Genomic DNA, 12,835 nt, shown 5'->3' on the forward strand with positions numbered 1-12,835 from the left:
CCCCCCCCACCGCCAAAGCCTGGAAACTCAAATTTTGGTGCCTAAAAACAAACATCCTAATTTAGCAAAGTGATAAAAATGTTGCCTTTGTAACACTCTGTAGGCAACTTTAGGAAATCTTGCAGAACGTAAAATTTAAGCACCCTGAATATATGACATAAAAATACCTCCTCCACAGCCCTAAACTTTTATTTGTTTCTCATTTAAAATGAATGACTTGAATAAGAATGAAAATCATTTGGGGATTCTTTCACTGCCAACTCACTCTCCAGGTCTCATCACTTATCCATGCGCTACAGGAATTTGGTCAGTCATCTACTAGTGACCAAAGAAGAGTATCATTAACCACCCGCCTTTCTTCTTCTTTTTCTTTTATGTGCATTGGCATTTTGCCATGGATGTTGAGTTCCCTGAAACTGGAGTTACGGCAGTGATGAGCTGCCACGTGGGTGCTAGGATTTGAACCCAGGTCCTATGGAAGAGCAGCCAATTGTTCTTAATCACTGAGTCATCTCTCCAGTCCCCATTAGCCCTCTTTACATAGCTTTAGTTTACAAATCTTAAGCCAAGTTCTAGAAATGCAAGTCACTTTGTAGGTCACAGACATGATAAAGAAACCCTATTTTGTTGTTTAGGTCTTTCCACACTTATCTTGTAAAATACTTGCTTTGCAGAAGGTATTCCCCTAACACCCTTAAAAGGCACTCTGAGGAGAGCTGAAAGGAGAACTCCTGCACTGTCTCTGACCTCTCGCCATTCAACTGACCACGTGATCTGTAGCTAGTAATATATGCCTTATTGAGATTATTAGATAATTAAAGTGTTTTCAGAGAGTAAAAGCCAAGCTTGGCTCCATCCATCCATCACCTGCATTTGGAATCTGTACCTTCTAACTTTCTGTCCAATCAGTTTCTATCCCTGTAAGCCTGAAATACTACTCAACGAAACTACATCACCTTCCTCCATCCTCTCTTTTTTGATAGTATCTTATTATATAGCTTTGGTTGGCCTAGTACTCACTATGTAGACCAGGCTGGCCTCAGACTCACAGGGCTCTACCTGGCTTTGCCTCTGGAGTGCTGGGATTAAAGGTGTGGGCCACCACGCACAGGCATCTCTCTTTGTGATGTTATGATGGTTTCTACAGGAGGGTGCATTATTTCCAGGCCTGGCAGTCCAAAGCCTTAAACCAGACTCCTCCTAGCTGGTCTCTGGTGCTGCCCTCAACACCTCACAGCTCAGTCAGGACTCCCTGACGAAACAATGATAAATCTGTCCTCAGCTAAAAACGTAATGGGCAGTCCATTTATAATTCCATGCATTATACAGTATTGCTTCTAAATAGGTCACTCCAAATTGTGGCTGAAATGATCCCAAAATGGACATGGTCTGCTTTTCTGGCCTTTGTGTCATTTCTAGATGTGTTCCTACTCTGAGCTTCCCAACTCTATTACTTCTTGGATGAGTTACCTGCACCACTGTTGCTAAGCAGGCTGGCAGAAAGCTCTTCAGTTGCACCGAAGTTCAAGGACATGCTGTCACTAGGGTGGCGGGAAGTGCTGTGCCTGCAGAGAACAAAGCCGGGTCACCTGCTTAATTAATGTAGATCATCACGATTTTTCCTGCTCACCTGTACCCTAGTGTGTAGGGGAGAGGGTAAGAAGAGAGGGAAGGACTCATGAAAAACAGGCTGGATATTCAGTCACACAGGCTGGCAGCCCTTAGGATCCATACCTCAAACCACCCTGTGGTAGTTTTATTTGTGTGCCAAGCCCCAGACACCCTGACTGCTCACCTACCACCATTAGACCACTTCCCCTTTCTGCACTATGCCTCTCCCTTAAAAACAAAGGAAGGACATAAAATGCTTGAATGGATGGACAGAGCTAACCTAATGAAGAGGCCCATACCCTGTCTAGACCTCACATGAACACCCCCCCCCCCGCCAGCAAAGAGGACATCCAGTGCCCAAAGAATGGGGCCAAGGCTGCTTTTTGAAAAGTGCTTCCTGAAGCAATTTCGGACCAGTGAGTCCAGGTTTAAAGCAGGGTCACACTCATCAAGGCTTAAATGGCTTTCTGCCTATACTGACTCTTCAGATACTCTGTAAGACATTCAGAGCTTCTGTTCAAAAACGAGTATGCCAAGTCACAGAGAAGCTGTTAAGAGAACAGCATGTACCACCTGTCCCGGCATCCCATAGGCAAACCCTAAGACAAAAAAGAGATATCTCATTTTTATCCTTGACCAGTTCGGAAGAATATTAAGAAGTTTACAAAATGTGAGTTCAAAACAAACCTAAAGCAGGGTCTTGGTAATGTTACAGGCGCACTATCAGGCTACCTGCATTCACCCTTTGCCCAGGGATGCAGGACCTGATGGGAGTGTTCTAAGTCACAAATGTGTCATTTCATCAGCTGTTCAGCGCTGTCTTGGGCTACCTTCCAGAGCCCTGTGCAAACCCTCACCTTCCAGCAGCTTCATGATACGCCAACTCCAACAGCTCTGCAGAGGAGTGGGTGGGGTCCCTCTGCCTGCTGCCCTGAAGCTCTGCCATGTTCTGCCGCGTTTGATGATGGATCTGAATGGCCTCTCCAGATGGTCCTACCCAGACAAAGAACCACTGAATGTTATTCCAACCTGAACAAAAACATACTCTTCCTTCTCTCCAACTGCTGGGACAATGGAGAGGCCCGACAATGAGCACAGCAGGAGGAATATTATACAAGGCTTCTGCCCACACTGTATCTGGGACTATATGCTGGAACTCTCGGTTTCAGAAATACTATGGAGATGCCATACAGAAATAGACAAGTATAAGAGGATAAAAAGATGAAAAGAGAAGGAAAATAAAAGTGAAATAACAAGCCAGGTGGTGGTGGTGCACACCTTCAATCCCAGCACTCAGGAGGCAGAGGCAGGCAGATCTCTGTGGGCTCCAAGGAAAAGAAAGAAAGAAAGAAAGAAAGAAAGAAAGAAAGAAAGAAAGAAAGAAAGAAAGAAAGAGACAGACAGACAACAATCTTGGTAAGGTGGTGTACACTCTAGCTCTAGTACTTGGGAGGCAGAGGCTGGCAGATCTCTGTGCTACAGGGTACAGAGTGAGTTCCAGGATAGTCAGAGCTACACAGAGAAAACCTGTCTCAAAAAAAGAAAAAAGTCAGAAAGTAACAGTGTCACTCTAAAAATCTAGGGTGCTCATGCACAAAAAAGACAGAGCACGAGAGGCTAGATTAGTCTTGTCTATTAAAATGCGCTTCCTGAAAACATATGCGTTAAAGGGTTAAATAAGGTTACCAAGAAGGAAAATTTATCTGGGTAGAAGAAATATCCACGAAACCCAAATGTGAAAGAGGTAGAAGTGTGTGTGGAGATCAAGAGACTGGGTAAGAAGGGAAAGACCCTCTGAAGGGAGTGAGGAGTCAGAAGGGCAGGCTGCCTGGTGAAGAAGGGTCTTAGTGACCAGAGGATCAGTGCTCAAGAGGACAAACGAGGGAGCAGTGTCTGCAGACCAGCTGCAGCTGCTGCTGTTCTTCAGTAATGTGGGCATGAAGGGTGCGTTAGGAAAACAGAAGAGCTGAAGGCCGTAAGAGAAAGTTCTCTTAGGAGGTTTTAGCCTAGGAGCTAGTGAGATGGCTCAATCAGTAAAACGCCTGCAAAGCAAGCACAAGGCCCTGAGTTCAGATCCCCAGCACCCATGAGCTAGGCACGACATAATGTACCTATAATTCCAGTGCTGGGAAGACAGAACAGGAGAATTCTTGGGGCTTGTTGGGAAGCTAGTGAGCTCTAGTGAGCATCAGTGAGATCTAGGTTCAATAAGAGGGCCTGTCCCCAAAACTAGAGTAGTAGAAGACACTCTGGCCTCTATATGCATGTACATGCATGAGCATACAAAAGCACACATACACAGAGAGAGAGAGAGAGAGAGAGAGAGAGAGAGAGAGAGAGAGAGAGAGAGGATTGATTGATTGATTGATTGATTGATTTCAGCCTGGTCTGGAGCTGGAGATGAACAAGCAGTGGTTGTAGTGATCCTAAATTCAAGGTCATCCTCCTTACAGGGCAAGTTCAATGCTACTCTGGGCTATATGAGACCCTGTCTCAAAAATAAATAAAAAGCAAGAGCAAGTACAAAAGTGAGAAACAGAGATACCTCAAAATAAAACTGGTAGGAATAACAAAAAAAGAGAACAAAACCAGAAAGAAATAATTTGTGTGATTCTAACAGAAATAAGGGACAAAAGAGGTTTGGAATGGCCTCCAGTTACAGCCAAATAAACCAGATTTATTTCACATTTTTTAATTTAACTTTAAACAGTAAAATCAAATGTAAAAGAAAACAACTAGGCATTTCTAATCATTCAGTAAGATCATTCCTAGTTAAAAAAAAATAAAACAAACAAACAAACAAAAAAAACACATCTGTTCCTTCCTGGCCCTGCAAGAACCCATTAAGCTGAAGGTTCATTTTATCTAAGCTTTATAAACCCTTACTGCCATCTTCTTGAGGCCAGAACAGAGTAAAAAGATTGGCTAGGAAAAATAGTGAAGTAAAAGTAATTATTTTTTTTTCCTTCACCCCTCAGAGACTCCTGAGAAATGACAAAGTAGCACAGATGCAGCTTGGAGGAGCAATGGTGAAAATGAGGGACAGGAAAGCACAGTCCCTTTCAAAGGGACAAACAAAAAAGGAAAACCCATTAGTTAACACAGCTGGTTACTTACAAAGTTTGTTCTCAAGTGTGTCTTCAAAGATCCTCCTGAAGACCCCGTAAAAAGCCCAGCAGGCATGTCCCCCTCACTGATGGGGCCAAGAGGTTCACAAACGTTGAGGCACTTGACCCACGGCTGATCAGTGCTAAGGACCAGAGCTCGGAACTCAGAGTCCAAGGCTCTTTCCTGAGCAGCCAACTTACCTACAGGAAAAGTGTGCATCCAGCGCCTTCTATTGGATGTGAGCTTCATGGGCATTCTTGAGGGGGCAAAGGGGTTAATCAGTGCTCTCTGAGGTGTGTATCCACCAGGCCGAACATGTAGCATAGACTCTGCACTGCCCACATGGAATCTTCCTGGTGCACTGGAGTCCCGCTGTGGGGGTTCTATCATGTTCTCCAGGACATCTGCTGCAAATCATGGGGTTGAAAGCAAAGACAAAGCACAAATCCACAATGAAATCAGAGTTAAGAAGACCGATGAGTCAAGACTAGCAAAAATCTAGGACGTCATAATTATCAGGAAGTAAGAGTAATGAATAAAACATGCTTAGATTTGTTGTTGTTTTTTTTTCTCAAATATTTTGGAGACAAGACCCAATGAAGAAACACACAAACTTAATACAGTCCCATATTTTGCAGGGGGACCATGAACACTGAGCTGAATGCAATGAGTAAGGACTATAATAGGAATGGGGTGAATATATTCTCTCTGAGGGCAAGACAGCAAAAATAAATGTTTGAGCCAGCTGTGACAGCCACACGCTTTAGTCAGAGCACTTGAGAGGCACAGACAGGCAGATCTGAGCTCAAGGCCAGGCTGATCTACAGAGAGTTACAGGTCAGCCAAGGCTGCATAACAAGACACTGCATGACAAATAAGTAAGTGAAAGGTATGTCTGGTGAACAGACTAGCTCACTACACCCATTAGGTTCTGAGTACACAAGGCTAGAATCCCTCTCTATCTGCACTGAAAGCAAATGACACGAGTTCCAGCAAAAAGAATAGTTAGCTTATTTAAGGACTATACAACAGCTATTGATAAGCATTGATGGAGGAAGGTCATTGGTTAATTATAATAAAGAAACTGCTTGGCCTCACAGGTTAAAATATAGGTGGGAGGAGTAAACAGAACAGAATACTGGGAGGAAGAGGAAGTGAGCTCAGAGACGTCATGCTCCCCTCTCCTGGGTAGACGTGATAGCTCTGCTCTCTGAGTCACTTGCGATGAAGCTCCAACCCAGGATGGACGTAGGCTAGAATCTTTCCCGGTAGGACTGATGCTACACAGATTATTAGAGATGGGTTGATCGGGATATGAGAATTAGCCTGTAAGGGCTAAAGCTAATGGGCCAAGCAGTGTTTAAAAGAATATAGTTTGTGTGTTGTTATTTCGGGGCATAAGCTAGCCGGCAGCCGGGGTGCTGGGGACGCAGCCCGCCGTTCCTATTACAACAAAGCATCATCTTCATTATCTTTTCCTCTTTTGTGGCAATTCTGGAAATCAATGTTGAAGATGATGGCATCATAGGATAAGAGGAATCAAGTTCCTCAATGATTAAGAAGATTCCCCCCATTGAGTCTGTGTACTGAGAGAAGTGTAAGCAATCATGTCATTGTGTTCAATTGAAGAAATGTTCTTAAGAAAAAAGAATAAAGAATGTGTTCATGCTTGGCTAGGCCAGGAAAAGCAATATTTAGATTCAACTTGTCCTGTGCAATGGCCTAGAAGAGCAATGAAGGCAGCAAGTTATGTAACCCAATCTAAGGACCTAAAAACTGAAACCCATGGGAACAAAGTCCGTTTCTGTGCATGTTCAGAAAACAACTATGTTGATTAGAAAGTGGCATCAAGGGAGGCTGGAGAGAAGGCTTAGCAATTAAGAGCACTGTCTACTGTTCCATGGAACCAGGATTCAATTCCCAGCACCCAAATGGCAGCTCACAACTGTCTATAATTCAGTTCCATGGAACCTGACACCCTCACATAGACATACATGCAGGAAAAATACCAATGTGCATAGGATAAATAAACAACTTTAAAAATGTGGCATCGAGTAATATCTGGCATGGTGGCTTCCATCTGTAATCTCAACACCTGGTAGGCTGAGGCAGAAGGACCCTCATGAATTTGAGGCTACAGTGTGACCCTGTCTTAAAACGGATGAGAACAACAAGGATTCCTAAGAACATGGCTCAGTGCTTGCCCCACAAGTATTCAGATCTGAATTTGGATCTCTGTGCCAACAGGTTCAGTGGTACATGCTTGCAATCCTAGCAATGGTGAGATGGGAAATGGAGACAGATACCTGGAGCTACTGGCCAACTAGCCTAGCTTGTTTGGCAAAGTTCAAGCTAATCAAAAGCCATACTGTTTTTTAATTTTATTTATTATTATAGTGTGTGAGGGCATGAGTGTCAGAGTACACACGCAGAGAATCAAAGGTAAATTCTGTGGAGTTGGTTCTCTCCTTTAATCTTTATCTGAGCTCTAGGAATAGAATTCAGGGCATCAGAAAAATCCCTTTACTAGCTGGCCATCTTGCCAGCTCCAAAAAACACGTTTAGGGCCTGGAGAGATGGCTCAGTGGTTAAGAACTCTAACTGTTCTTCCAGAGGACCTGGGTTCAATTCCCAGCAACCACACGGCAGCTTACAACTGTCTGAAAATCCAGTTCCAGGGGATCTGACACCTTCACACTGATTCACATAAAAGAAAGTTAAATAAATCATAAAATTTATTTAAAAAAAAACAAGTTTAAACAAAAAGTAGAAGGTACATTAAAAACAAAATTCAAGGTTGTCTTCTGACCTCCACACGTGAACACGCACATACCCACAAAGGTGTCCTCTAAACATACATACTCATTCACACATAATTTTTAAATAAATGGTTCGATCACCATTATCTAATATCTAGCATGAAACCTTCTATATCATTGTAATATTTCACCTTTGAACCTGATTTGTAATTTGCATACAATTATGGAATAATCAAATCACCATCAAATAACCACAAAAATCCTGTCACTAGACATAGTGGTGTATTTCCAACATCAGGAGTGTAGCAGGCAGAAAAATAGCCAATTAAAAGACCAGTCTTTTAATTAAAAGGCAGTGGTGGTGCACACCTTGAATCCCAGCACTCTGGAGGAAGAGGCAGGTGGATCTTAGTGAGTTTGAGGCCAGCCTGGTCTACAAAGTGAGTTCCAGGGCAGTCAGGGCTACACTGAGAAACCCTGCCTCAAACAAACAAACAAACAAAAATCTGTAGCAGGAACAGAAAACCAAAAGCTCATCTATAGACTGAACTGGGAATTCCCACTGATTGCCTCAACTTCCCCAGCTGATTTCTGCTGGATGTGTGCAAACCTTTGATGATGGTATCCTTGTTTGTTCTCTTAATCAGGTTACTCCCATGGTTTGCTGGATGTTGCAAACTGATTTGAAAATATTTTGCTGTCTGTCTGGTGCTTCTATCTACTTGTTATTTACTCTTTTACTTTTCCAGCTTACTTAATAAACTCACTCATAACTGAAAGTACAGCTGCCACAGATCACTCTCTCAACCACACAGAATGAATACACTGTAAATTAACAAACTGGTGCTGGGATTTAGCAAATAAGAAAGAATATGGCCTAACTAATTACTATAGAAATGAAAGAAGACACTCAGCTGGGTAGGATGGTACACATCTATAATCCCAGCGCTGAAGAGGTGAAGGCAGGAGGAGATTGCAGTAAGCTCAAGGCTAACCTGGGGGATAGTAAAATGAGACTGTCTCAAAAAGGGGCCAGCAAGATGGCTCAGCAAAGGTACTTGCCACTAAGTTTGAGTTTGAGGCACAAAACACAAAGCGTGGCACATACTGAGATGAAAAAATAACAAACCCCTTTGACCCTAGGCCTAAAAAAGACTGTAGATAACGTACAAAAGGTTAGAGATGACAGAATAGTATAGTACACATCCAACACCTCATATGATTTGCACTCGTTCACTGGCATGAAAGTAACAAAAATATGAAACTTACACCCCACTCCATCTGGCCCTGTCACTCCCACGCCTCCCCAGCCGTCTGTGCTCTAGCACTCTGACCTCGGGTGCTGGTGTAGCCCAATGAGCTGCTGACTTCATACTGGTGCAGGTGGGGGTTAGGGATCATCAGGATGTTGGTGCTCTTGCCCAGGGAGCTGTCATCAGAAGCCTGGCTCCTCACTTCCTCAGTGGGCAGTGCACGGCTTGGTAGGGAAGGGCTGGATGAGACATCACAGGAGCTGGCACTTTTGCGACTATGATTCTCCTGCTCCCTCACAGACCTAATATGCAGGAGACAAATTACTACCATGAAAACGACACTTCAACTTTGAGTTAAAATATCAGTGATGATCAACAGCTACATATACTCGAGAAACCAATATTAAAACTCTCAATATGGGAAATAACGCTGGCCTGAACAACGAAGATTTCATCTCAAGAGCAGGGGGGGAAGAAAAGGGCATGGTGATTTACATTTAGTCCTGGCAGTTGAGAGGCTGAAGCTGGAGGATCACTAGGAGTTCAAGGCCATTCTAGGCTACGGTGAATCCCTGAGCTATAGAATGAGACCCTGTATCAAAACAAGATTTTTTTTTTTTTTCTGAGACAGGGTTTCTCTGTGTAACAGTTCTGGCTGTCCTGGAACTCTCTTTGTAGATGAGGCTGGCCTCAAACTCACAGAGATCTGCCTGCCTCTGCTCCTGAATGCTGGGATTACAGGAGTGCACCACCACTGCCCAGCAAAAAAAAAAAAATAAGAAAACCACATTAGATCCAAAGGTGGTTAAATGTATCACAATTAGAAACTTATTTGGCCAAAACAACACAGAGCAAATTTATTTATTTATTTTTTTTATTTTCAAGACAGGGTTTCTCTGTAGTTTTTGCCTCTGCCTCCCGAGTGTTGGGATTAAAGGCGTGTGCCACCACTGCCCTGCTCACAGAGCAAATTTAAATAGTGAGAGTTAAAGAAAGAAAAATTCTGTCCTTGGAATAGTAAACCTAAAAGATCAGTATTAGTGCCAGCCAAGGAAGAGCCTGTGCTTTGTGAATTGCATTTCTTGGCTGCAATGTCTGAGAACCTTCCTGTATCTTGAGACAATACTTCACGACAAACAAAATAGGTAGACCCAAGAGTCTGAGAATGGAATCACCAACAATCTCTACAACATAGCTTTCCTGAGGGTAATTTTAATTTAAAACTCCTTTAAATTTTTTATAATTTTTTTTATGTAAGTAAATATTCTGCCTGCATGTACGTAGGTGCATGCAGTGTACCCCTAGTGCCCAAGGACATCAGAAGAAAGCTTTGGAGCTCCTAGAACCTGGAATTCTAAATGGATGTATACCACCATATATGCTAAGAACTGAATTGAACCTGGGCCCTCTGAAAGAGTAACAAGTGCTCTTAACCACTGAGCTATCCCTTCAGCCCCAATTTAAATATTTTTAAGGTTGCTCTCATAAAGGTCCCTCAGGTTTTCTTTTGCTTTCTAATACTCTGTTTTAATATAAACAAATGCTGTAATTAAAAAAATATATATGGAAGCCTTCATGAATTTGTGTGTTACCCCTGCACAGAGGCTATGCTAACCTCTGTGCTGTTCCAATGCAGTGAATGTGCTGAAGCATGCACCTCTCAGGTTTTCTGAACTGCTCTTTCTTCCTAAAATATAGCCTCACTATATAGTTGAGGCTGGCTTTGAATTTGGAATCCCTCCATCTTTGCCTCCTGAGTGTCAGGTTATTGACTTGTGGCACAGGCCTTGGGTCCCTAAATCATTTTATATGCACCCCCAGAGGAATATGACAGAAAACCTGCAGGTGGCAAGGCGCTGAGCCCGGGATGGACCAGGCAGCCTGAATACTTGAGCATCGTAGGCATCATAATCTACTTGGATGGGCAGGGTGTTCTCAGATTCCTTTGGAGTCCCAAGAGCTGTAAAACACAAATAATACAATTAAAACACAGTTCTAACAGAGACACCTATAGAGGATCATCAAAATCTGCAAGGCATTTGGGCTATCTACCAAGGATAAGATGGAATAACCCAACCATCAGGTTAAGACTGAATGACATAAATGTCAAAGTGACACTAAAATAGTACAGCAGTAGCCGGGCAGCGTTCAGCGCTAGTCTTACTGGTCCTGCTTGAAAGACTACCTGAGCATCCCCAGTTCTTTCCACCTGACCCATGCACTGCAGCTGACAAGGCACAGCTGCAAGGTGGCTAAGCACCCTTCCTAGGGTGACACAGGAATGTGGGTTACTGACTTTAATATGAACCTTCTTACAATACTTCCCATTATTTTGTGACCACGAATTACCTATTCCTAAAAGTGATGAGAAAGCATCTCAAAAATACTCACATGTGGCCAGACGGTGGTGGCACATGCCTTTGATCCCATCACTCAGGAGGCAGAGGCAGGGGGATCTCTGTGAGTTCAAGGGTAGCCTGATCTACAGAGCAAGTTCCAGGACAGCCAGGGCTACACTGAGAAACCCTGTCTTAAAAAACAAATGAAAAAAACAAAAAACTCACATGTATCTCGGCCATTTTTGGTTTTCTCAGAAGCAGGCTGAAAAATTAAATAGATACTTTATCACTCCTCTGACAGAAGCAAATGGAACACAGTATGTTATGTACTACTCCTTAGGGCAAAGACCGCGTCCTGGCTATCTAGTAACTGGGTGTTAACACTTGACACCGGCCTACTGCAGTGGCAAGCTCTGCTAAGTCTTTAGTTTCCACTTTACATCTTTTTCTCAGAAGCTTATCCAGTGGGGCATGGACCCCAGTTCCTGCCGGGGACTGAATCCCAGGCGTGAATCCCAGGCATGCGTATGCTCTACACTGGGCTACAGCCCCAGCTTCTCCATGAAGTTTCAACACAAAAATGTTGAAACCCTATTATGACCCTAGAGATGGGAGAAGGGAGCTGACAGTACACACAGCTGTGTGCAGCCCCTGAACGCTGTTCAGACTGGGGAAACATACCTTCTTTCCTGCCAGTTTGATCCGTGGGGTGAAACTGTTGCAAAACAGCTGGCTTTTGGATGTGTAGAAACTATTAAAAAAAAAGTTATTAATCTATAATTTACTTTTTTATTTTTATGTACATTTGGTGTTTGGCCTACATATATGTCGGTGTGAGGGTATCAGATCCCCTAGAACTGGAGTTACAAAAAGTTGGACAGTTATAAACTGCCACGTGGGTGCTAAGAATTGAACCCAGGTCCTCTGGAAGAACAACCAATATTTGGTTTTTTGAGAAAGGGTTTCTCTGTAGCTTTGGAGCCTGTCCTGGAACTAGCGTATAGACCAGGCTGGCCTTGAACTCACAGAGATCCACCTGCCTCTGCCTGCTAGTACTGGGATTAAAGGCACGTGCCACCACTGCCCAGCTACAATCAATATTCTTAACTGCTGAGGCATCTCTCCAGTAACAATTTTTTTGTTTTTGTTTTTTTGTTTTTCAAGACAGGGTTTCTCTGTATAATCCTAGTTGTTCTTAAACTCAGATTCGCCTACCTCTTCCTCCAAAGTGCTGGAATAAAAGGTGAGCTCGACTAAGCCCAGATTCTTTAATCTAAACCTTAAAACAAACTGCAGGTGCTGGAGAGATGGCTCAGAGGTTAAGAGCACAGGCTGTTCTTCCAGAGGTCCTGAGTTCATTCCCAGCAACCACGTCTTTACAAGTCTTTAATCCTAGCACTTGAGAGACAGGGGCAGGCGGATATCTGTGAGTTCAAGGCCAGCCTGGCCTACTAGAGCTAGCTCCAAGACAGGCCCCAAAGAGAAATCCTGTCTTAAAAAAAAAAAAAAACGAAAGAGGGGCTGGAGAGATGGCTCAGAGGTTAAGAGCATTGCCTGCTCTTCCAAAGGTCCTGAGTTCAATTCCTAGCAACCACATGGTGGCTTACAACCCTCTGTAATGAGGTCTGGTGCCCTCTTCTGGCCTGCAGGCATACATACAGAGAGATATTATATACATAATAAATAAATATTTTAAAAAAAAAACGAAAGGAAGGAAGGAAGGAAGGAAGGAAGGAAGGAAGGAAGGAAGGAAGGAAGGAAGGAA

At 43.3% G+C, this 12,835-nt stretch overlaps 1 protein-coding gene across 10 annotated transcripts in view; it reads right to left on the minus strand.

Moving 5' to 3' along the window:
• Depdc5 (DEP domain containing 5, GATOR1 subcomplex subunit) overlaps positions 1-12,835 on the minus strand; it is a 113,481-nt gene that overhangs the window by 62,656 nt on the left and 37,990 nt on the right. For 8 of the 10 annotated variants that reach the window (XM_050141024.1, XM_050141023.1, XM_050141025.1 and 5 more), the window contains exons 18-24: positions 11,752-11,821; positions 11,296-11,332; positions 10,571-10,691; positions 8,813-9,033; positions 4,920-5,126; positions 2,469-2,604; positions 1,471-1,565 (exon numbers count right to left, since the gene is read on the minus strand). In XM_050141024.1, coding sequence (XP_049996981.1) covers positions 1,471-1,565; positions 2,469-2,604; positions 4,920-5,126; positions 8,813-9,033; positions 10,571-10,691; positions 11,296-11,332; positions 11,752-11,821 — 887 coding nt within the window. The remainder of the gene's footprint in view (positions 1-1,470; positions 1,566-2,468; positions 2,605-4,919; positions 5,127-8,812; positions 9,034-10,570; positions 10,692-11,295; positions 11,333-11,751; positions 11,822-12,835) is intronic. The other 2 variants (XM_050141027.1, XM_050141029.1) reach the window with 1 other exon arrangement.

This window comes from Alexandromys fortis, unplaced genomic scaffold, assembly GCF_014885135.2.
Source record: "Alexandromys fortis isolate MF-2015 unplaced genomic scaffold, M_Fortis_MF-2015_v1.1 scaffold_7, whole genome shotgun sequence".
Taxonomy (NCBI): Eukaryota; Metazoa; Chordata; class Mammalia; order Rodentia; family Cricetidae; genus Alexandromys; species Alexandromys fortis.